The 26,229-nt window shown below is 37.3% G+C and overlaps 1 protein-coding gene across 1 annotated transcript; it reads right to left on the bottom strand.

Annotated features, from left to right (window-relative positions):
- Positions 1-6,143: 6,143 nt before the first annotated feature.
- Positions 6,144-25,778, bottom strand: LOC149549208 (pentatricopeptide repeat-containing protein At1g62350-like). The gene is made up of 2 exons (XM_089792626.1): positions 25,232-25,778; positions 6,144-6,650 (listed from the first exon to the last, which is right to left on the bottom strand). Exons 1-2 carry the CDS (start codon positions 25,634-25,636, stop codon positions 6,261-6,263), a joined length of 795 nt encoding a protein of 264 aa, XP_089648752.1. The 5' UTR covers positions 25,637-25,778; the 3' UTR covers positions 6,144-6,260.
- Positions 25,779-26,229: the final 451 nt, after the last annotated feature.

Here is a 26,229-nt window from a genome sequence, read left to right as displayed (position 1 = left end):
TGTTACCTCACAAGTAACTCAAGTTTAAGATGGACAATAGGAACAGGGTGAAAGGGAGAAACAGGCAAAAGAGGTCTTCTCATTCAAGGAAGACAATAAAACAAAACAAACTAAAACTAACATAACTATTGAGGAGAATGTGGAAAGGGAGGATGGATACTGCAACCATCAACACATGTATAGCACTTCTTTGGTCCTCTGAGTTGTATGTGATTGAACCCATGTTGTTGAAAGAACAGGTAAACAATATAGAAACAAAGGACCAAATCAAAGATTTATGGATGAACGAAATCATAGAAGCTAACATGACTTTAGAAGTGGAAAACAAGATGTTGACAAAGGAATTTGCAAAGCTACATAACACTATGGAGAGAGGACAAGAAGAGTTGCTCTAAGACAAGAGGCATGCAAAATCATGTCAGCAAAGGAGACTACAAAATCATTGGATACAGGTAACACAAAATAAATGGAAGAAATATAATCAACAATGGGTACATGAAAGTGAGAGAAACTAGTTTAAGGGAGCAAATAGAGGCAGCCAAATCTTGGGTACAAGTTGTGAATGGAGCCCACAAATGAACAAACTAAAATTATAGAAAACATATCATGAAACAATTAATGGAAGAAAAGACAAACAAAGCAAAGTGTCAAATTTCATAATCAAGGGATTGAAAGATTTTGAGAAAGAAAAAAAAAATGTGCATCTTAGTAAGAGACTTTCTGAGGGATCAAATAAGGCGGTTAGGCAACATTCAGCAGGTGGTCAAGATAGGAAGGAAACCAAATAATAACATATCTAGGCACATAAGGGTCACACTAAAGGATTGTGAAGATAAAAACACAATTTTAAAGATGACGGCAACGTTGAAAGGCACACAATTTTATTTTGAAGAGGATCTCACATTTGCACAACAACAAGAACAGAGGAAAGAATAGGAGAAGGTAAAGGTTGCGAGAGAAAAAGGACTTTGGGTTGGGTTAAAAAATGGTAAAGCTCAAATCAATAATAGATCTACTTCCATTAAATAGGGATGTTGTGGAGGGGGCGAAGGGAGATTCTACATGTGGTGAGCTAGAATAGTAAGGGTTTTCCATGGAGGAGAGGAGCGAGTTTGGGGCCCATAGCATAAGGGAAAGATGTCATTATTCTCACAAAGATACATGAATAGGAGGGCTACAAGGTGCCAGATTTTGAAGGCTACGAAAGCCTCAGTATGGAATAATGGATCAGAAATAGGTAATGGTCATGGGGGGATTGCAGTGTTAATCAGAAAAGAGTGGGAAGGCACCATAAAAGTAGAGAAAGAATACCCAAACAAACAATTCGTTTGGCTCAAACTAGTGGAAATAGGTGTAATAATCTGACTCCTTTAGGATAAATAGTTCTAATGGGTGATTTTAATGAGAAAACAACAAATAATCAAGCCATCCCAATTGGACAACAAGGAAGGAGTAAAGGATGATCCTATTTGGTTAGAGGAAAATGAGGATCATGTTTGGGAAACAATCTCACAAGATGGGCAAGGAAATGTGTCTCACTTTGGGGCTGAACTACTAGGAGTTTGCAGCTTGCATGGGTTAATCATGTGTAACAATATGGCAAAATGGTCGAGTTCAAGAGGTATCATGTGTAAGACCTACAATGGTCACAATGTGGTGGAATATGTTCTTTAGTCCCAAGCTTCTACATCTAGACTGTTGGATTTATCTATTGGGGCATGTCCTATTGAGCTAGAGTTTGATCACATGTAGCTTTTACTGAAAATGGACAATCAAAATCATAGATCGCAATTAATGGACAATAGAATCTTGCACAAGAATAGTAATTCTCAAGGGAAAATCAACTCGAATCAAGAAAATCAAGAGTTATTTTTGACTTCCTTAGAGCACCATCTTCAAATTTCACAAGCAAATAAGGAACATATTTGCAGCAGTCAGCTTATCCCTATAATCCATAAGGCCCTAGAGGCATGTAAAAGATCTTGATCTAAAAAGAGGGGCAGCAACACTTTCCCATCCAACCCTTGGTATGACAAAGAGTGCAAGGCAACAAAAAAGCATTCAAAAAGGATGAATTGAACAAGCAAAGTAAAATATCATATGAGAAGATGATAAAAGTTAAAAAGGACAAATACATCACCTCAAGAAGAAAAGAGCTAATCTCTTTGGGGAAACACAACCCTAAGAGGTTTTGGAGAGAACTACAACAAAAGAAGTAGCAAATTGGAAACAAAATTATGGACAGATAGTGGATAGAGTATGCAAAACTCCCTTATGAGCGAACTCAAGATAGAAGTACACCTTCTAGAATTAGAACCTCTATTGAACTATTCTCGGTAGAGGATATTAAGCAGGAATAAAGAATCTAGCAAGTAATAAAGAAAAGGATATCGATGGGTTGCAAGCTGAAATTTTTAAGTGGGGCATTAAACTTCTTGCTCCCCACATCCTAAATATTTTTGACAACGTTAACCAAAACAACTTTCTGATAGGTTGGACTACCAGCATGGTCATACCTCTCCACAAGAGTGGAGATATCAACAATCCATCAAACTACCACACGATTATGGTTAATCCACTCTTTGGAAAATTATTTGGGGGCATAATAGAGTGTCTAATCAATAGTTGGGTTGAGAAAGAAGAAAAAAGAGCAAAAAAGCAAGTTGGGTTTAGACCAAAATATTATACACTTAACCATTGCATCACACTTAGACATCATATTAAGAAGGTTTTGGATACCCAAGGCAAAGAGGCTTTTTGCTATTTCATGGATTTCAAAAATATTTTTGACATTGACCCTAGAGACAAACTTTGGAAACGAATGGAGGAACTTCAAGTTCCAAATGAGCTTAGCGCAACCATTCATAGGCTCTATGAGCATGCCAGAGGTAGAATCAGAACAAAAGATGGCATGTTAGAATATTTTGGTAGCAATATTAGAGTTAAGCAGGACCGCCCTCTCTCATACACCCTTTTCAACTTATATATTGATAAGTTAGAAGAACTGTTAAATAAAACATTTGTGGGGGGGGGGGAGAAGTCCAACTTGCTAAATACATGGTGAAATTGCTTCTATATGGAGATGATCTCATTTGAATTGCACAAACAGCCAAGGACCTAAGAGAACACTTAAAAACTTTGGAGAGCTTTTGTCACAACATTGGGATGCAGGTGAACACTAACAAGACTAAAGTTATGGTCTTCTCTTTAAGAAAGAAACAACAAAAAGTTGCAGCTTATCTAGCCACAAATGAAAGCAAATAGAAAGAATACAAAAGAACCTCATCGCTACTAATTTTAAAATCAAATCAATAATACAATACGAGATCCTCTTGGCTAAAGCATGGATGTTCCCATGGAAGCTTCCACAGTTATTCGTCCATTAAGCTATTTAAATAAGGTGGAAAATATGGACACACAACATTGGCCCAAGTTTGTGGTTGAAGAGAGGCTAGTTTGAAGAAAGAAAACGTGGATGAAGCATAATGAAAATTGGCTAATTAAGTGGGACATTGATATACTAGATTGCCCCAATAGTAATGAAGAGATAAAAAGACTTGTGTTGGAATAACTTAAAGTTGACATGTGGACAAAACAAATGGGGAAGTAAAAGGCCCACTATGTGAAAGAGTTCAACCCCACGTGGTGCCATGAGATTAAAAATTACCTGCGAGTAGACATGAAAGGTAAAAATAGGCTACTGGTGGAGCAGTTAAGAATGAGATCTCACTATCTACGGTGTGGGACAAGTAGGTGGACAGTACCCAAGGAAGGTTGGGAAGAAAGAAAATGCATCTATTGTAGTAAAGGGTGTGTCAAAATGGAATGACACTTTATCTTTGAGTGTGTTGCCTACAAAGATATTCAAGAACAATTCGAGAACGATTTGAAGGGGGGTCAATTACATCAGCTTTTTTAGGAGACAAGACTACACAAAACAATGGGTTTCTTGAAACAAATTCATAGCAGGGGGGTTGACATAGAAAAGAACATGAAAATGGTCCCATAGGTTGGTTGGTCTCATGGACGTAATTAAAATACCTTCATTCTTCAATTATTCACATATAGTTCCAACGACCACATTGGCTCTCTAGTTTCTATCTAGTTGAAGTTTGGTTGTAGAAGACTTTGCTATCTAGTTTCTCTTTGGTGTTGTCCACTTTATTCATTTTGTATGTTCCTTCTTGATGCACAAATGACTTAAAGCTCTCCCTCGTTTAAATCTGCCTTTGGATCCTCCTGAGTACCTTCTTTTTCTATCATGTTTATTCCATGGTTGTCTGGTCAATCCCACTTGAGATTCCATTCACGTGATAAAATTATTGCAAGACACTTTTTATGTGATTGTTTAAACTTTTGAATCTGCCTACGTCTTAAAATACCTCTGTATTGTTCAATCTTTTGCATGCATTAGTTGCCTTCTTTTGAATAAAATCTAGCATGGCTGCCTTCCAAACCCCCACTAAATCTTTGTGGTGGTCATAGGTCAAGGTGTCACATGCATGTTTGCTTGTTTGTTTGTAGACTACTTACAGCCCTCTTGATATAGAAAGTTCAACATTGGACTTAACATCCAGTATGCTTGGTTGAAAGAAAGTGTATTGCTTGTTAGAGTATGAGAACCATTTATATCTGGGTCATGACAGAGCATTGCTAGATTCGTGTCTAACTCATACGGACTAAGCGCCATTGTGTGAAGTCCCAAGTGTAGTTTATGCTTAAACCGATTTTGTGTGTTGTGTTGGATGCGGTTTATACTTGATTCATTTTTGTTTTAGTTAGCAACATATTTGATTTTTTAACATTTTGTAATGCATTGATATAGAATAAATGATTTTTTAACATTTTGTAATGCATTGATATAGAATAAAATAGAAAAGTAGCAAGAGGAGGGCTTGACCTGACAAATCTATTGGTAGTGGAGCCCCTATCTCACGATACTATTGTGGAGCTCCTATCTCATGATACGACCCAACAAACACGACTCTGTCCTCTATCTACGTTGGTGTGTCTATTCTTTGTCGTGAAACCTCGCAAACCCTATCCCCTATCTGATTGGTAAGTTCATACTTTGCCATGAAACCTCCCCAAACCCTGCCCCGCCTAGAGTTGATCTTCATTCTTCCTTTCCTTCCGATGATTACTTGCCATTTAGGACTTTCCACTATATTGAAATGTAATTGCCTTGATTCAAATGGATAGACCACCTGTTTCATGGAGTTTCATCTGCGGGCATATTGTCCAAGCTTCCCCTCAAACACAAAAATAAAATGAAAAATTACGATCAAGAGCAAAAATGTACGGATAGAGGAGGATATGAACCAATTTTGTGTACAGAAAAAATTTAGCAGGTTTTATGAAAATTGAATCTAGTAACTACTGATATAATAAATTGTTAAGTGAATCTTTATGCATTTATTTACAAATTTTCTACTTTGACATTTCTACCATGTTGTTAGCTTCTAGTAGTTGCTTTCTTCCAAGCAGCATCTTGTTTCACACATATCATATTAGGGTTGAGTTATATAATCAAAAAGAGGATGGGCGAATTAATTAGTAGGAAATAAGAAAGTGAAGAATCTAAAAGAAATAGTGCGCGGATAGGGTGAAATTTTCAAAATACATTTTCTTCTCTTTTGTTTAAGTCTAATGAATTTCATTGTGATTGGTTGATGAATAATTTTTTGCAAGTGTATAAATTGCAATGATAATTAAACCAAAAAAAAGACATTTAAACCGAGATAGTACAATCAAACGCTTTTTTATTTAATGTTTAACATTAAAGAATATAATAGAAACTCTATTGACATCAGCTCAATTATTTAGAAATTTGAGGGACTAACTAAAAAAATTACTTGCATTGAATGAATGCCAGTCTAATTTTCGTGGAAAAATTAGCGTACTTGAGCATGTTCTGAAAGTGCAAAATGGCAGATTTATTGTCAATTTGCCAAGAACCTGTATCTCCAGATAAACCGCCTGGAATTACTAAGAGCCCTAATTTAATAGAGGATTGTACCTGGAAAAATGTTCCTCAAAATTTGATCCAACTCATAATGTTGTATATAAGATCAAATATTTATCACCATATTTATGGGACATTTACTTCAAATAAATTGAGATTTTTTGTAATAGCGACCAAATAAGAAAATAAAATGGAAACAAGTACCTTTTACTCATCAGATAACATTTTGTTTTAAAAGATCGTAGATTTTTAAGTCAAAGAACAATTCTTTGAAATCTTGTTTAATTTTGCCTCTTTAATACTCGTTAAACATTTCTTCAGAAATATCATTTATTTGGATGTCAGGAAACAATTCTTGAAAATCTTGTTTAACATTGTCTCTTAATAGAGGATAAGGTAGAAGACCCTTCAGAATTACTCTATAAGGTAACTCCAGCGGTGGATCAAGAGATTGCCTCATCTCTTCATATATTTTCATAGCCTCCGAGGGTAATTCATTATCTAAAAATGCTCGTACAATATCTCCGTAGGTATGCTGATCTAAATCTATATCCTCCCTCTTCATGTCTTGCCAGACCTGCATTGCTTCCTCCCTCTTCTTATCTCTAGCTAAAGTAAAAAGCATATCCCTATAGAATGGCTTGTCTGGTTTGTACCAAATTTCTTTGCGAACAATATTGTAGATCTGTTAAGAATAAGACAAGAACTTATCATCTCTACAGCATCTAAGCCATAAGGCCAATAAAGAAATTCATAATATCTTGCACCATGTGACCCCATAGATTCTTTCGTACAGTGACACATCAAACATAAAGCATAAGAGCCACAGGCCTATAGTCCCATAAACTCTATAGACACTGAATTGCAGTCTTAAAAACCACAGACACAAAAGCAAAAAGAAATTGCACATAGTTTGAGCAGACATTATTCAAAGCATGTTGAATTCAAAAACATTGAAATAATTAAACATCAATTACTCATCATTAACAGAAATTTAAGTGTTATATGATGTTCCAAGAGTGCTCTTGAACATGTTCATTTTATGGTGCATACAGAAAATAAATGAATTGCAACATGTATTCTGCACAGAAGTCTAAAACAAAATTCCTTTTGTGCCAATGCACACTGGCCACCTTTTTAAGTAATAAAACACAGGCCCATAGACCCATAGAACCCCATGGACAATGAACAATATTAAGTCTTAAAAATGACACGTGCAGAACAAATAGAAGAGCAACTGCCACCTTTCTAAGTAATAAAACACAGGCCCATAGCCCCATAGAACCCCATGGACAACGAACAATATTGAGTCTTAAAAATGACAGGTGCAGAACAAACAGAAGAGCAACGGATAATGGAAAGATGTCAACAGATTGAAGAATCCAAACATTACTCACTCATATTGGAATCGTCATTGACTAAAACACACAAAAAATGTGCTATGAAGATTCACCTTTCCTCGTGTATGCTGTATTTGTAAATATTCAAGAAAAAAATGTAATGTTCCCAATTTTAATTAATGTGGGCCCAAGTTATTAATGTTTGTATTTAGGGGTTCCGATTGATTTAGTATATCTCGGACCTATTTTTATTTAATTGTTCCGTAGGTGTTGGCCGTTGGCTATATTTGTAAACCCTCGAGATGTTTATCCGAAGGGTATTTAAGCATGACTTGTAGGAAGTTTGTAGGTACGCTTTTGGATTATATTTCTCTGTACTGCGAATTCCTATTGGAGTTCGGGATTGTTTGCCATTTCGGAAGTGAAAGATCTTCCCTATTTGGCTTATGTGGTTTCGGTGGGACTCAACTCTCACCCTATTCCGTTGGTGTATGTGTTATTTTGATCGGATCTAGCAAATCGGAGTATTATCTTCTGGTACTCATTATTTGCATTTGACTCTCTTGTTCTATAGATTTAACCAATATTCTTTGTTTTGTGCAACATTGTGTTTTCGTAACTGCACACCCATCCATCCACCCATACTGTCTTTCACTTCTCTGTACAACACTAGCCTTCAAATTCTCCATCTAACCCTTCGTACGGCCTTCTCCAATATCCGTACGGCTTCATTTAGCCACCGTACGGCTTCCCAATCGTGCAACATTTTCCCCCGTACGAACTCAACCTGCAAATACCACCATACGACATCATTATCACTCTCGTACTATCTACCACTGTACACCTTTCCACGGTATGACTGTTGGTTTCTTTCCACCGTACGACCCCTTATAGTAACCGTATGGCCATAATTCATATCATACGGCTAACACATTTGTTCCGTACGACCTTCTAGCACATGTACGAACTGTTAACGGCCCTCCTTGGCAACTCCGTAGGGAGATCCATCTCTAACGTATGGCCAGCAAATTAGTAACCGTACCTCCTGCATCTTGTTGCACATCCGCACGACCATTCAGGAACCTTTAGCCTGCTCAAGTGGAGTCATCCGGAACATTACAGTGGTATCAGAGCTAGTGATCTTGCCAGCCTATTGGGATGATTGAGAGATTTTGGGATTGGGATAGCGCTATGGCACCAAGCAACAACGGAGAGTGGTGGTTGAAGACACTACAAGGGATTGGCAAAGAACTCAGCGAAGGTGTTGATCTTCCATTAGATATATTGGAAGTATGTTTGTGTCGGGTGGACAAATTACCTTCAAGATTTATACAGAGAATCCTCTCGCCGATTAAGGATGCCTTAAGTCAACCCAGGCTTTTGAGACACCATGAAAGGATAAAAGATTGGCAATTGCAACATGTCTCAACGAGGTCATGAGAATTTCGGCTCCTGAAGCACCGTATGATGATAAGACCATGATAGAGATATTGCAATTGATAGTTGACAGCATTCAAAGTCTTGATGACTTCAGTAGTGACCCTTTTGGTAGGAGATCTAAAATATTGGAAAATTGTGCAAATGTCAAAGTATGTAATCTTCTCTTAGATCTCAAATTGCAAAATTTGGTTCATGATATGTTTCATCACTTCTTGGTCACCATCAAGGAAGATCATGATACTAAGATTCCAATTGCTATGGAGACTCTTATGATTTTGTGCATTGAGGAGATGGATGAAATATCCCAACCCATCACATCTATGTTATGGGTTGTTCGTAATCTTGAATGTGTCCCCTCTATAGCCGCATGTAAATTGGTCAGTCATATTTTCGAGCATTGTGAAGAAAAACTAATATCTCATTTGCACAAGTGGGAGAAAATAGATGGCAGCAATAAGGACGATGCATTACACCAGAAGGAAGACATTAGTACAGGGTTGCTCCAAGAGGAATTGCTAAAACTTCCTTCTACACCAACCAGGGGAGAACACCAAAAACTTGAAGAAGTTGCTTGCATGGATCTTGTGAAGACATGTACAGATCAAGTTATGCCGGTCACCAAGGTTGTTGTCAAAACCGTGTCTTTCACCGAAGCTATGTCCATCATCATGTCCGTCACCAAGGTTGTATGTCCATCACCGTCGTATCCGTCACCAGTGTGTCCAGCAAGTTGGTGTCCGTCAAGTTGGTGTTCGTCACCGTCATGTCTATCACCGACGTCGAGTCCATGTCCGTCACTGTCATGTCCTTCATCATCGTGTCCATCACCGTCGTGTTTGTCAAGTTGGTGTTCGTCAAGTTGGTGTCCATCACCGTCGCGTCCGTCAAGTTGGTGTCACTGACGCCGAGTCCGTCACTGTCGTGTCCGTCACCAACGCCAAATCCGTGTTCGTCACCGTCGTGTCCGTCACTGACGCCGAGTCCATGTCCGTCATCGTCGTGTCCGTCACCATCGTGTCCATCAAGTTGGTGTTCATCATCATCATGTCCGTCACTATGGTGTCCGACATTGTCTTGTCCATCATCGACGCCTAGTCTGTCTGTGTCCGTCGTTGAGCTTGTGCCCGTCGTCGTCGTCGTGGTCATCCATGTCATCATTGTGTGTCCGCCAGTGCAGCTACAATCATTGAGACATTGCTCATTGCCGAGGTTTTATCCATCGTCAAGGTTTCAACCAGGGTTCTGTGTGCCGCCAAGGTTTTATCTACAGCTACAATTGTTGGGTTTGTACCAACATCAACATCTATGTGTATGACCATACACGAAGAAATTGATGAACATGATGGCATCGATATATGTTATGATTGGCATCCTTGGGATCCCAGTGACTCAGGATATGATAACGTTTATATCAGAGTGGTGCATAAGAATCCTGATGGTGGTCTACTAACCTCAGTTGAATTCAATCATACTCATGTGATCCTGAAGAAGCATGGAGTTTCTAGCAGATATGGCTATCTGCGTCAACACATGGTTTGGGATCCTGGAGTTGCGAATTGCTTGAGGACAAGCAATTTTTGGGCGGCAAGGATTTGTAATGTTCCCAATTTTAATTAATGTGGGCCCAAGTTATTAATGTTTATATTTAGGGGTTCCGACTGATTTAGTATATCTTGGACCCATTTTTATTTAATTGTTCTGTAGGTGTTGGCCGTTGGCTATTTTTGTAAACCTTCGGGATGTTTATCCGAAGGGTATTTAAGCACGACTTGTAGGAAGTTTGTAGGTATGCTTTTGAATTATATTTCTCTGTACTACGGATTCCAGTTGGAGTTCGAGATTGTTCACCATTTCGGAAGTGAAAGATCTTCCCTATTTGGCTCGTGCTGTTTCGGTGGGACTCAACTCTCACCCTATTCCATTGGTGTATGTGTTATTTTGATCAGATCTAGCAAATCGGAGTATTATCTTTTGGTACTCATTATTCACTTTCGACTCTCTCTTGTTCTGTAGATTTAATCAATATTCTATGTTTTGTGCAACATTGTGTTTTCGTCACTGCACACCCATCCGTCCGTTCGTACTGTCTTTCACTTCTCTGTACAACACTAGCCTTCAAATTCTCCATTTAACCCTTCGTACGGCCTTCTCCAATATCCATACGACTTCATTTAGCCACCATACGGCTTCCCAATCGTGCAACATTTTCCCCCGTATGGACTCAGCCTTTAGATACTACCGTACGACATCATTATTACTCTAGTACTGTCTACCACTGTACACCTTTCCACGGTACGACTGTTGGTTTCTTTCCACCGTACGACCCCTTAATTCATACCGTACGGCTAGCACATCTGTTTCGTGCGGCCTTCTAGCACATGTACGAACTGTTAACAGCCCTCCTTGGCAACTCCGTACGGAGATCCATCTCTAATGTACGGCCAGCAAATTAGTAACCGTACCTCCTGCATCTTGTTACACATCCGCACGACCATTCAGGAACCTTCAGCCTGCTCAAGTGGATTCGTCCGGCACATTACAAAAAATTCAAACAATATTTTTACACCTCATCAAGCAATAGCTCGTCTGAGCCATTTTGACTTGCTATGGGCTCTAGGGACACAAGTTCTAACCATAGCAAGTCAGTCCAGAAACAATTCATTATGCAGCACTGCAAACTTGCCACCTTTCTACTAGGGTACAAAATAGAAGCAATAGTAGGTAAATAAGCAAACAGGATTTTCCACAATGAAAAGAAAGGATCATATATTTTCACTGAATTATCTATTTTTCATTTTTGCATGTGTCAATGGAATGGAATTTCATCTGATCCCTTTATTTCATTGGCCAAAATTTAATTGTGCAAAGCAATTAATGCTACAAGATAACACAGATGAATGAACAGTAACACCCAATGCCTGCAGTAGCACCTACAGACACACAGAATAGCATGCACAGAAACACAAGGTATTTTAATTTATGCAGTTCACTGAATGGCTACATCTACAGGAAAAATATTTGTTCCTTCTATTAATTTACTACAGCAAGTATCATTGTGTTAAATAGTTAAAGTACTAAACAGACCAGTATCTCTGAGAGATATATAATCTTAGATCAAGCATCCATCACACATTTATGCAGGATTCATTTTAATGCATAGTTCCCAAACTTGGACTCAGCTTGGACTCAGCAAGGCCGACTCAACTCGTGACTCAGCTATGACTTGGCAAAATGAAAAAAACCCTTAAAATTTAGAGATTTCTAACGATTTAATGTTTGTCACATGCAACCTTCATTGTATAAAACTTAAAGACACTATAGCATCATCAAATAGAAGCTAATTTGTCATCATATACATGAACAAGGAACGTCAATAATAAATCCATCATATACGTAAAATGTAAATTGTAGCTAAGTCTGTCAAGAATATGGAATTAAAACCAAAGGGATTTCGGATGCAATGAGTTAAAAACTTAAAACCTTTAGACAATCCTTGTTCTAGCTTCAGTTTGACCCTAGAAAGCAAGGATATGTTATGGGGGGTTAGAGTGCTGAAGGCATGTTGAATATCGGACTTTGGCCGAGTCTAGAATTTTTTGGAATGCCCCAAAATCTAGATTTTGCATCTTAACTCCTATGAAGTTGAAACCTATCTCAAACATCCTGACAGTAGTATTACTTAAATGTTACATTTGTATAAATCCTCCTACCCCTTGAGCCAAGTGTTGAATTGCAGAGAAAACTTGCATGTGTATGCTCAGACCCAGTCAACTTATGCACACTTGAACTCGGCGAGCTGGGCAAGATATGCCAACTCGGCGACTCATGCCTCAAAACTCGGCAAGTGCCAAGTTGACATAACTCAGCTGGGTTCACACAGCTCGCCAACTTGCCCAACTCGCAGCAAGTTTGAAAACTCTGTTTTAATGAATATGTAGTATCCAAAATCCTTTTCATCAGAGATAAAATGCTCCAGCTGAAACTTCTAAAATAGAACATCGGATTTCACATCCAAAGAATCTCCCGCTTGAAGTCCAAAACCATGCCATAAATAACAATACTCGGAGATGTCACCTGCTTTCCATGGCTTAATGGTCACATTTTTACCAATCCAAGATAATCTCTGCAGACCTCCAGCTTCTCTTCTGAAACAACCTTAAATAATTGCATCTGCAAGATTCAAGCCAGTATGTATCTTCTCCAACTTCAGCTTACCCTATTCAAGGACACTTTGAATAAAGTTATATTGAAGCTCTATGATCTTTGTTCATGAATGAAAATATACATTTTATGCCAAATGTATTGCAGTTTTTCTGTCATTATACAATGCAAAGTCTCTTTGTTTACTACCTAATTCAAATAATGGCTGCTGCAAACCACATCTCCTTAGCTCCTTCCAGAGCTGCAATATACTCAGCTTCAATAATGGAAAGAACCAACACCTACAACAACCTAGAAATCCAGCTGACCGCTGCTCTTGCAATTGTGCATCTGCTCCTCTGTACCTAGATACATGATTTAATGTGACACCCTTCAGATATCTCAAAATTTATTTTAACACATGCTGGTGATTCTTTCCTGAATTTCTCATATCTATTGACCAATTCCACTACTTGGGAGATGTCTGATCTTCCGTAGACCATTGCCTACGTAAAGCTCCCAATTGCGAATGAGTAAGGCACTCTTGCCATGTATTCTTTTTCTTCAAGTGTCTTAGGACACATCTTAGAAGATAAAATTGAAATGATTTACCAGAAGTGTGCTCAGTTCCTTGGCATTCTTCGTGCTAAATCTATTCAATGCCTTTTCAATATATTTCTCCTGCAATACTTTTAATTACCTTTTCTTCCCATCTCTGATAATTGGCATTCCAAGATTGGTTTTGCAGCATCTAAATCCTCCATTGAAAATTTCTTATCCAATTTTTGTTTTAACTTGTTTATCGTTGCCGTGCTAGTTCCTGTAACTAGCACATCATTAACGTACAATGCCAACAATATAAATTCACCATTATCTAAAGTCTTAGAATAAATACAAAGGTCATATACACTTCTAGAGAAATTTTGCTCATTCATAAAAGAATCAAATATTAAATATCATGCAAACTTCAATTCAATCTCCAAATTAAAGCCTCTTTACCTTTTTCCTCAAAGCTTTCAGATCATATTCACTTCTAGAGAGATTTTGCTCAATCATAAAAGGACGATATCTTAAATACCATGGCCTTGGTACTTGTTTCAACCCATACAAACTTCAATTCAATCTACAAACTAAAGCCTCTATACCTTTTTCCTCAAAGCTTTCTGGTTACTTCATATGCAACTCTTCCTCCAAGTCACCATGTAGAAAAAAGTTGTCTTGACATCAAGCTACTCCAATTATAGATCATTGACTGCTAATAAATCCAATAGTGTTCTAATAGAGGTCAATTTTACAACTTGTGAAAAAAATATGTTAAGTCAATACCCTTATGTAATGTTCCTTTCCAAATTTGCCCTAGAATCACAGTTGCAACAAAATTAGGGTTAAGAGTTGCATCTTACCAAGTAAACTATCTCTTTAAAATATGTGATCCTAGAATTCTATCCAGCAATAATAACACAAGAAACACACACACATACTTGCAATTAGTAGGGTTAGACAAGAACTCGTTGCATTCATATCATATCTATTATTTTATACAAACACATGAGAAATTGGAGCAAAAAACATGATAGGTTCACTCAAAGGATTATCCACACAAATCCCAAGAGCAGAGTGGAACCATCTTGGCCTCAATGGGCAGTCAATAGGGACATCCACTGGAGTGGCCAGCTTAGTGTGTTTCTTGTACCCACTTTCCTTATCTATGCCTCATCCCCCTAAAAACAGGAGCCATCATTGTACAGTCGGAAAGGAGATTGTAAACGGGGTTTCTAGGTTGTTCTTCTAAGCCTTAGAGAGGGTTGATACCAGAGCTCTCTTGCCCCCAAGATCTAGTAATATGGTCATCTCTAGGGTGGCCTACATGGATAACCATCTTATACCTCCCCTCTTATATCACTGATCCTTCATACAAGCTAAATTTCAGACAGTTTCATCATCATGCATATTTAATATTCTATCATACCAATATATATATATATAAGAGAGATAATCTTTATCTATTTATCCATAAGAAATAAATATATATACCACAAGTGGTTGTAAGATTATAGAGTGCTGAAAAGGACAGAATATCAGACTGCCTGATCTACTTATTAACTACCGTAGAAATGTTTGCTGTATATTCCGATAGACTCTATAAATTCAATCTTAGATTTATTAATTATTTGCTTTTTGTTTTGAATGCTTCTTATATTATCTACTGATAGTTTGACCTTCCTGATTGATTTTCTTCATTGTGATTGTACTTGCTTGCTGACTGATTTGATGTCTTTACTGCTTTGGAATTCTCTCATATATCTTGGTGATTTCTTGAAGAGAAGAGCCCCTTTGGAAAGTGGCTGCTTTCACAAAAAGGACACCTCTTTTCAAATCATCTTCCTTTTCATAACTGACACTATGTTCCTTAATCACGTTTTATTATAGCAAGTTAGCTCATTCTTAATTCCCTTGTTTATGATCGTGGTCTATCCTCATAGAAGATTGCAATTCCTTACGTTGAGGTCAGGACATGACGCCTTCTGCTGAGGATAACCTTTGACCAGCAATCTGGCCCTATATCAATTTTTCCCAACTCCTTCCTTCAATCTAAATACCCATTTGTTCTCTGCTGCTTCCTATTGGGTGGAAGAGGAACTAGATCCCATGTGTGATTGGCTTGCAAAGATCCCATGTCATTTCTTATGGTGTCCATCCACTATTTTCTATCATTTCCAACACATACTTCAAACGTAGCATGTTCAGATTTATCAGAAAGTAGTAAAAGTTCACCGAAATCTTTGTACCTTGTTGAAAGCTTATGCTCTCTAGTAGATCTTCTAACCTGAGAAATCAATTCCTAAAGAGAACCATCGTCAAAAGTACCTATAGATAGATACCGCTCTTCATTATCATGGAAAGTTGGGGGCTGAACTTGTGTATCTGTGGATCAACTTGCACCTATGGTTGATTTACAAACTCCAAATGTTCAAATAAATTGTTCCCATTTGTTATGTCTTCTAATGAAGCATGCTCCTTAGCTTGTTATGCCTTGTTCTTGTACATTTCCATTACCTTTTCATTAAAGATCAAATTCCGCTTCCTGTTACGTGCTTGGCAATTGGATCCATAACCTATAACCATATTTTTTTGTCTCCATACCAATGAAGACACACCTTTAGACTTCATATCAAGCTCCATTATTTTTTCTTACCGGACATCGTGGATGATCATAACAAATACTCTTACCCAATTACTTCTCTTCTAGAACTTCAAAACATTAAAAAAATTGGATGGTCCTCTACTGATCAGGCAAACCACTATATTTATAACCTCAAACCAAAACTGTTTCCCTAGTTCAAAATTTGAGAGCAAGCTACAAGCTCTTTTGAAAATGGTTTTGTTTAACCTTTCTACTGCACCATTCTCTTGTGGTGTAAGAGGAACAATCTTGATGCTCTAAATGTCATTTTCTGCACTAATTTGAGTTCTTTCAAACAATACCTGACCCCCCATTGTAAGTTTTCAAACACTTGACGTTACTACCAGTTTGGTTTTCTACAAGTGCCATGAAAGTTTTGAACATTCTGAAAACTTCTTTTTGATGATGTAAACCCAGACTTTCCTAGTGTAGTCATCCAAAAAAGTAACAAAATAAGTAGACCTGCCAATAGATGTTACATATACATGATCAAAGACATCCAAATGCACTAGCTCTAATCGTCTTTGACTTCTTGTGTTCTTGGTTCTATTTTTCATACATGCTTGCATAACTCCATATCTACCACTTTCTAGAAGCTGATTCTTCCTGTGCAAGATTTCAAGACCCTTCTTGCTCCCAAGCCTTCTATGCCAAAGCTCTGTTGAGCCATCTGCGATTTCTACTGTAGCTCTCACTTTTGTCCAACTGATGCAAGAGCTTCCAAGGGTATTAGAGCAATCTTACACTGAACAAAAGTATTTATCTAAATTAGTTAAGTTTGGTAATTTCAATAAGAGCTAGATGCAAGATATCACATGTCTACATGCACCTAAGAATGTGTCAAAGGCAACATGGGGGGTTGAAAATATCTAACATTTGTGGCCAAGGATACACGGGGATGTGTCCCTTGCCCCAAAACTTGGTGTCCCAATCCCCTAGCCGGTTTGGGGGTGGGGGGACACCGAGGAGTCATCACACTATCGTCCCCAACTCCTGCCCAACCCTCTGGAATGCCAAGAAGCGTCCCCTGCTGTTTGGGGATGGCAAGCCTTCCCTGAAACAGCTTAGGGACATCTAGGGGACAGCTAACTGTTCCCAAACAGCAAGGGAGGTTTCCTAGCATAGGAAAACAAAAAACATTTTGTTTTCTTTTATTCTGTTAGCTTCTATACCTTCATATGAGAATCAAAACAAAATATTCAAATTTCAAATGTATGAGAATCAAACGATTTCAAATTTATGAGAATCAGATATAGTCAACAAAAAACACAATTAGAAGTTACATCTGTCTGATTTTCCAAGTCACACCAAGTCCAAGTCTAAATACTATGATTGAATATTTTTATTCTTGAGTTTTGAAATTAAAAAGATGCACTATTACATTTCTTTGTATGATTGTACTTAATTTGCTTTGAAAATGTTACTATTTGGCACTAACCATAGAGGCTACCATTGGATGATCCACTTCTTCCAAAGGGGGGAAGTGACTCAGATGATTTTGAGCCTGGATAATGATAGCCAAATAATTTTGCATACTGAAGTATTTTGATGTTTCAGACTTCTGGATACACGTTTGAGACTACCGTTACAATGCTTTATTGAAATTTATTATATTGTTATAGTATTGCTCTCATAATTTAGGTACATATTGCTATTGTTGTTATCAGTTATTGACATTTTTTAATTGTACAGTTTTTCATCAAAAATACCTTGTTAGATGCAGAAGCCATCTCATACAAGCCTAATAGACAATCTTATAATCCTTTCACTGTCTTTTCTATTGAGACATTGTTGGATAAAGAGAGAATAATAGTGGTTGTTGAGGATTTATAGTTGTGAGAGAGAATATCTACCTGAAATGATATGTCATGGTTTCTTGAGATTCATCTGCTATTCTTTATATGAAGAGACATGCGATATGGAAGGAGACACATGTTTGGAAATATGAAAAGACATGCAACATGCAAAGGGATGTGCATTTGGAAATATGAAGAGACTCGCGTTTAGAAAATGAAGATACTTTTGGTTATGATATGAAGACTCTCTCAATTCAAGATATATATGATTTCTTTGTGTGATGAGTGTTGTATTCGGTTAGAAGCATTGTACTCAGACTTTTGTTATTTAATAAAAGAGATGCATTTTTGGTGTGGCTGGGCTTTTCCCCTCAAGTTGGAGGGTTTTCCTAGGATATATTGCAGTGTCTTTCTGTTTCTTAGTGTTCTTTGTTTTGTTCGTTGGTATTAATCTTTATTTCTGGGCAAAACATTAACATTGTATTAGAGCCAGGTTAGATAACAAAAATAAGGGAGTTCCTCTTGTTCATTAGTTTGTGTCTGTTGCAAATTTCAATGAGTATTTTGTAGGCAATCTGTATGTGTTGAAATTGTAGCTTCAATAGAGATCATATTTACTTGAAATGATTGCCTAGAGTTCTCTGAGATTCTTTTACTTTGTTGGACTGTAATAATCAAGCTGGGTTATTATTTCTTGTTCTTGTTTATTCATCCTGTTTGTGGGTTACTTCTTTGGCAATCAAGATATTCTTTGCACCATTATGTTCGAGTCTTTGCATTTATCTCTTGTTGTGTTCGGTCAGAGTTTCAGTTTGAAATTGTATTTTATTCGAGCTGCAGCTTTCCATTGTCCATCAAAGACCTTCTACCATTAACCTTTATCATGGTCTTGTTGTATTTTGTCATGCTCAAACTATTTGTGTTTTGCTCTCTGTGAGCACTATGGTTGTGCAATGGCATCTCTGTATCTTTCTTTCTTTCACTGTCGACGGCGGTTAGTGTTGTATCTTTATTTATTTGGCCTTCTTTGATGAAGTTTCTTTGTTGGTATTAAGAGCACATACAAAGAGGCATGATCAACTATTGGCATTCTATGGCTGTTTGTATTATTGTAACCATGAAAATCTTGTATGTGATTGCTTCTTCCTTCTGTGTTTGGGAGTTCTCTTTGTCTAAGGCTCGACAAAGAAAAACAAATTCTTTTTTATTTTCTGATGGAGGTGTGTGATTATCGGTTAGTGATTGTTTGGAGAGCAGCCTATATGTGTGTCTCTATAGACCAGCCTATTTGTGTGTATGGTAGAGAGATTGTTGGAAGCACATGGTTGGTTTGGTTTTTTATGAGTGGTATTTGATGCAACATTGTGTGCATGCACAGTTACACAGTGTGTGTAGAGATTTATTGAATGAAGATTTTGGCTTCTTCATCAATACCGTGGATCATTTTTGTGGCATTCACAATGGAGCTAAAGGCTCAGGGGACTCAATTGAAGGCTCTAGTACTCAAGGGGTTTGAGTATCACCTGGAGGGTGTTATTCTTTGACTACAATAAAGAGATAAGTATTTTATAATTATACCTAAGAATATTTATCATGGATTTTATGAATTTATTTCATGCAATAACATAGAGAATAGTGAATCATGTATGCTTCTAGTATTTACTAATCTCTCTAAAATGCTTCTAGGACGGATCGGGAAGCATAAGGATAATGAGAGATTGCATGCATAGGGAGTTGAATTCTGAGAATTTAAGGCAACCTATCAAAGGGATAATGCACTGGAGATGAAGTTGAGACTGTAAATATGTTAGAATATATAGTCCACCAATATAACTGAGAGGGGTGGGATGAATTAGTTATATAATAATTATCACAATTATCAACCTTATTAAATCTTAACCATATGAGCAATATAATCAAAAGCCACAACAAGATATTCATGCACAATAACACCAGATATGTTAACTAAGGAAACCCTTGATCAGAGGGAAAACCCCAGTAGGGATGGTACCCACAAGATAATGTACTAATATAAATATTCCTTGTTAGAGGATAGAACCTATTAGGAGTCTATTAAAACATTCAGTACATATTAGTCACTATTAGGAGACTTTGAATCCCTATTAGGAGTTGTGGAAGGCAGATAGACCCACTGTCCAAACAACTTCAAGGGCAAGACCAATGAACCCACTGTCGAAATGATCTTTGTATTATTCCTTGCAAAATAATAGAATTGAAGTGTACTTCTTTCTCTTCCTCTATCCTATCAACCGAACTTCTGCTTCTTCTGATCTCGATACTAGATCACAAACTTTGCATCCAATAATTCCTTGGATCGCTTACTTGCATTTGCCAAACACTCTGCTCTTGTTTGCACTTTCTCAATTACTTCGCATCTCACACACTTCAACTTCTACCTTTACAATCAAGGAAAATACTTTCCTTATACCAAGTCCTCAAAACAATTCCTTGAGTCGGCCTTGAGGCTTTCCTAATTAATTATAATAGGACCACAATAAGATAATTAATTATTTCACAATCACATCGCACTGTCGGCTCACAATCTATACCACTTCTCACACTTGCGACTTCAAGACTTGTGCACTCGCTGACATCATCATCAGACTGTCCTCTATCAATGTATGACTTCACGTACCCTGATTATATCTCTATTAGGAGATACAATCCAATCATCAAAAAATGCTTATCATGTACTATGTCTCTGCACTGCTCTCTATAAATCATGTATATCTTTTGTATTTCTTCAACTTATGTTACACACACTTAACCTCATCATTAGGACATAGTGTGGAACATGCCCTTAACCGTGCATCACCATGACATCAAAACTCTATCCATACGACCACGATCTCTGTTTGCTACTCAGTTAGTCTTCACAGAAACCATACTATGTTGTCATCAATGACAAACACAGTCATGAATGCAACATGTCAATCATGCTACATGTTCTCCAATGCTTAGGATACTCCCCCAAAGGAATAACATCAGCATTCATGCTAACATACCTAAGAATATTTATCATGGATTTTATGAAGTTATTTCATGCAATAACATAGAGAATAGTGAATCATGTATACTTCTAGTATTTACTAATCTCTCTAAAATGCTTCTAGGATGGATTGGGAAGCATAAGGATAATGAGAGATTGGATGCATAGGGAGTTGAATCCAAGAATTTAAGGCAACCTATCAAAGGGATATCGCACTGGAGATGAAGTTGAGACTGTAAATATTCATTACATAAAGGGAAAACTTGATGAGTTCAAAAGGAAGGACTTCTTTAGGTTCATTAAGATTCAGAGGGAACTTGTGTGGAAGATGAAGGGTGCCAAGTCCTTTGCAGAGGATCAACAAACTCTATAAAGGGGAAGTTTGACATGTAATCCTTTGTTCATGAGTTCTCCTCTGAGAGGGAGAAGTTCGAGGTGCGATCCCTTGTTAATAAGTTATTCTCTGCAAGAGAAATTCGAGGTGAAATTCCTTGCTCTACCCTCTAGGAGTAGCTATGGTGGGTTCACCCTCTGGAAGCAGCCATGGTGGAAGTCATGTGACTCCATGACTTAGCCTTCTTTTATTTCACCCTCTCGGAGTAGCCATGGTGAATGTCATGCTGAAATGACAATTTTATGTTGAGAAAATCTGTTATGAGAATTTGTTACAGCTTTGTATAATTGTCATGTTAGAGATGGCAAGATATATGAATATTCTCTCTCTTGCTAAGAGGGAGTGTTGAAGTTTTATAGATGTGAGAGAGAATACCTACTTGAGATGATATGTCGTGGTTTCTTAAAATTTGTTTGCTACTCTTTTTATGAAGAGAAATGTGATATGCAAAGAGACACATGTTTGGGATATGAAAAGACATGCAACATGCAAAGAGACTCACATTTAGGAAATGAAGAGTCTTTCGATTATGATATGAAGAGTCTCTCAATTCGAGACATATATGATTTCTTTGTGTCATGAATGTTGTATTCAGTTAGAAGCATTGTACTCAGACCTCTATTATTTAATATAAAAATATGTATTTTTGGTGTGGCTGGATTTTTCCCTCAAGTTGGGGAGGGTTTTCCTAGGATGACTTGTTGTGTCTTTCTCTGTCTTAGTGTTCTTTATTTTGTTTATCGTCATTTATCTTTATTTCTAGGCAAAACATTAACAGTAGCCACTACCTTTCGTTCCAATTCATCTTAGTCCTCATTGGACATTACAATTCAATTTTTAGATTTTCCTTCCGACATGTTAAAAGGTTTCTCTAGGTTTGAAATAGCTTCAAGCTGCAACTCTCACATTCTGAAATTGTCTTGAGAATTGCTCAATTCTCCACTTGTCTGTCTTCCCATTTCGCCTTCTTTACAAGCAACTTTCCCAATTCTCTTTGGTTATCTTATAAGCTAGATAAATGAACACCAATACTTGCAGCGATGTAAACAGACATAAAATGACACAGACAAGCAAGGAATTTACTTGGTTCACCAAATGGCTACATCCCTGGAAAAGAGAGCTTCTAGTTTGCTTTGCCTAGGAAAAGCCCCAAGTTTTAGGCCAATTTGAACCTGATTTGAGGTCCAAGTCCAATCCGTTGTGGGTTCAAACCGAATCCAGCCCATAGTCTGCGGGTTCAGCCTGGACGAACCTAGGCCAAACTTTGCATCAAATTGTCATGTTTGGTCATTTTTTAGGTTTTTTCACTCTTTTTCACTTTTTTTATTCCAAGGCTTGGTGTTTATGCATTCAATAGACTACACTCAAAAAGGTAGAGGGTTTGGTGCTTGTGGGCCCAAACTTGCAACACCTAACACATAAACAAAGTGACTGCAAAGAAGGTTTGACAAGAAAGTATTTTAAGTAAGAGTCTACTGACTTGGATCCGTCAACAACCCAATTTGCTGGACTTGATGTTGATGATGACCATAAGCCACCTAGTGAGTATGAGAGTGTAAGTGCAAATGCCAATGGTAGTGTCAATCACACTATTTGTGGTTCTAATTTACCATAATATGGATCATCTAAAATGAACAATGGTGATGATATTTTTGGTGACCTATATGATATTTGATCAATTATGGCTAATTGTTGACAATTGACATTATTAGTATGTAACTTAAAATTTTAATCATAATCAGCAGGAGACAGAGGTACTTGGAGACGCCAGAGATTGATATCGATATGGCTAATTTCCAAAAATAGGAGATGGGGATACTTGGAGACAACAATTTGTTTTAATATAATTTAATAATTTCGAATAAAATATCAAGATATAGAAGTTTCAAAACAAGAATAATAAATCATTCGTGCAAGAAAAATAAATAGTAAACGCAATTTCTCTTAGACCATTGATGTTGTTAATAGATCCGATTGCTATAACTTCGCATAAATTTGAACCATCCAATTATATCAGCATTGAACATTACACAGGCTTATATTATTTAATTGCCTTCCTAAGTTTTCTAGTGAGAAACATCAATTTCTGAGAGGGAGACTTCAAAGATGATAGGAGACGGTTGCCCAAACAACCCTGTGCATTGGGACGTTTCTAGGTATGACTCCAAAGTTGGAGATGTGTTTGTGTCTCGGAGACTTGTCTTAGGGTGTGAAGACGCATCTCCCAATTACCATAAGTTCAATATATATCATGACATTCGATTTTGACTAATATTTGACTATTAATATGCTGGTTTATTTTAAACTTAATTACTAATGCAAAAATATATATATTTATAATTTATATATAGTTTTATTGACAAACCCAAAATGAAGCCCAACCTCCAAAGAACAATTTGATCAATTCTGCAAACTGAATCATTAAGCCCGAGCCCAAGCCCGAACTGGTAACTTAGATAAATATGAAGCATTCAAAATTCTTTTCAGTGGAGATGAAATGTTTGAAGCTTCAAAACGTCTAATAAATAACATCAGACTTCACATCCGAACAATTGGAACACATTTCATGCCAAAAAGTCACAACTACAAGCTCAAATCAAGCAAGGGCTGAAAGAAGCATTTGTGAATTATTCAAGTACAATATGATTACAATGAGCTCTGAAATTAACTATGTCACGCTGTACATTGCCAATAAAGGTGTCAATTCAAGTCCTGCAGACAGAATCGGAGTGAAATATCTGACATCAATTTCAATCTGGTATGATGAGGGTAGGGTTGCTCAATCCAGGTTCGGAGATTCCAATCAATCCAACTTAATACCCTTCAAAATCTCATTTCAGGCTACAAAGTTACTCCAGAAATTCAGATTAAATGATGACCAGTTGAGAGGGTAAGTCAGCATTGTTATAGCAACGCTCAGTAGAACTATCAGTAAAAGGTGTGTCTTCTATGACTAAAAAAATAAAAGATAACTTGCAGACACGCAATTTGCATCCAGCCATTGAAGCAATACAGGGAATGTATATATCCTTAACCTAACTTTTAAAATAGAAAACAAGTTCAAATTCGGCAGTGATGTCAGCATAGGCACAATAGGTAGAAGAATACCTACGTGCAACAATATTGAGCCTGGAAGGACAACAATAGCACCTTTTCAACAAAAACTACAAGACATCTCAAATTGGCAAAAAGATCAACAATTGATTTCCTCGTCCATTAGTTTCTCCATTAGAGTAACACCTAGAATATTTCCGCTATTAGCATAAACCAGAAAAATTGCAGCAGATCAGCGTATAGAAGAAATAAACTATGCACAATTACAAGGTAATGAATGGAGAATTACGATCGAAGTAGTTCGAGGAAGTAACGTTACAAGTACACTCAAGCAAAATACAGCCCAAATTGATGATTATACGACATGAAGACTGCTATAAACAGTAATCGAATCTTAAGACGAGTAAATCTATCAGCTAGTAACCCATCGATTATAGATACAGCATCTAAAACTCACAAAAAGCAGACCTGCTCGCACAGTTAAAATTCCCCAAACAGAATTAACTTAGGCTTATGTGTCCCACCACCACTTATTGATTTGAGTTGGTGAGGATCAGGCAAGGCTGCAGCAATCAGAGTTCAAATTTGACTGCTGCGGTAGTCCAGTTGGGAATACAATGCCTTCGGTGCCTAGATGATACAAGTTTACACCAAATCGCAGGAGGAATCACTTCCGTCCTGGGAATAGATGAAATCCAATAGTGCCTAAATGGGTTTAAATTTAACCTCACCAAAAGACTCGATGTAACTACTAAAATGAACATGAGCTAGAGAAGCAATATTTGAAGACAAAGCCAATACACACTTCCAAATTTCAAAACCCAAAATATCATTGCATGATTCAGAAACAATATATAAAGCACAAAAACCTACAAAACTGACAAATTTAGAAATCATAAGACAATGACCTTAAGGGCTAGAAAAATCTCGTCCTGGCGTTGGAATTCTGCGAGTACGGAAAGAAGATCGGACTTCAAAAGTCTAGAAACATGGCTTTTCATGAATTTTTGAATGCGTTCATTGTCATTTTTCAATCGCTTGAGCTCCTGAACCACAAGTAGCCCTTCTCTACTCATAGCTTTCTTTTTGCCCCGCCATAGGGAAAGGTTCCCAATGCCAGAGGAGGAAAACCCTCTACATTGTTCAGCTTGTGATACTTCTAATCCTCTGACATCTGGTTTAGCACCAATATTTTCACTGTCCTTCAGCACTCGACTGATACCGACGTAGCTGCGACATGCAAAAATGCTTGCATATGCATACTTCAATAAAATGGACTTGGAATTTGCCCTCACAACTAGAAAAGAGGCCATCAATTAGGACGAGCTCATTGGATTGATGAAACAAGATCAGAGGAAATTTCAAAGCATGAGAATCTTAAAGGATTCTTGGAACAATTTCCGTAGGGGTTTGCAAAAACAATGAAGAAGTAAAATATCGCATATAGTGGAATGACAGATTTCATGCAGTTCATCTCTAATATTTTTATAGTATTGCAATAACACCTAGAATTTGTGGAGTTCATATAGATGAGTAATGGCTATGATATATCAATTTAGGGGAGGTTGGATAGTTTGAGATGGAGAATTTTTAGTTCCGAACTTATGTTCAAAGTTTTCCTTATTTATTAATTTTGAGAGTCAAAAAAAAATCTAAGATCATAAAGTTTGGAATCTATTTATTTTTGATGAATAGTCATTTTCTATTAATAAATAATATACTTAATTACAATTCACAAAAAAGGGGTCGGGGGATACAAGATCACCCAACGAAAGTTCACACGGTCACAGCTGGAATCAACAACTATTCATCAAAAAAACTATAAGAAACAACCCTCAGGCTGCCAAAGCAGTGCCAGCCGAGGGTGATGGTTCATCCCGATCATGAAATCCCCAGTCATCCTAGG

Source organism: Cupressus sempervirens, chromosome 7 (genome assembly GCF_028749045.1).
Source record: "Cupressus sempervirens isolate cs-2001-9-10 chromosome 7, ASM2874904v1, whole genome shotgun sequence".
In the NCBI taxonomy this organism is placed as follows: Eukaryota; Viridiplantae; Streptophyta; class Pinopsida; order Cupressales; family Cupressaceae; genus Cupressus; species Cupressus sempervirens.
This window is presented reverse-complemented; position numbering and strand designations above follow the sequence as displayed.

What these genes read in the sequence shown, in the direction of transcription:
- LOC149549208 (XM_089792626.1), bottom strand. Translation starts at nt 25,636, where the DNA reads ATGGCCTCTTTTCTAGTTGTGAGGGCAAATTCCAAGTCCATTTTATTG. An exon ending in AGATTTTTCTAGCCCTTAAG is followed by an intron (nt 6,651 to 25,231) that starts GTCATTGTCTTA and finishes TATTCTTAACAG; the next exon opens with ATCTACAATATTGTTCGCAA.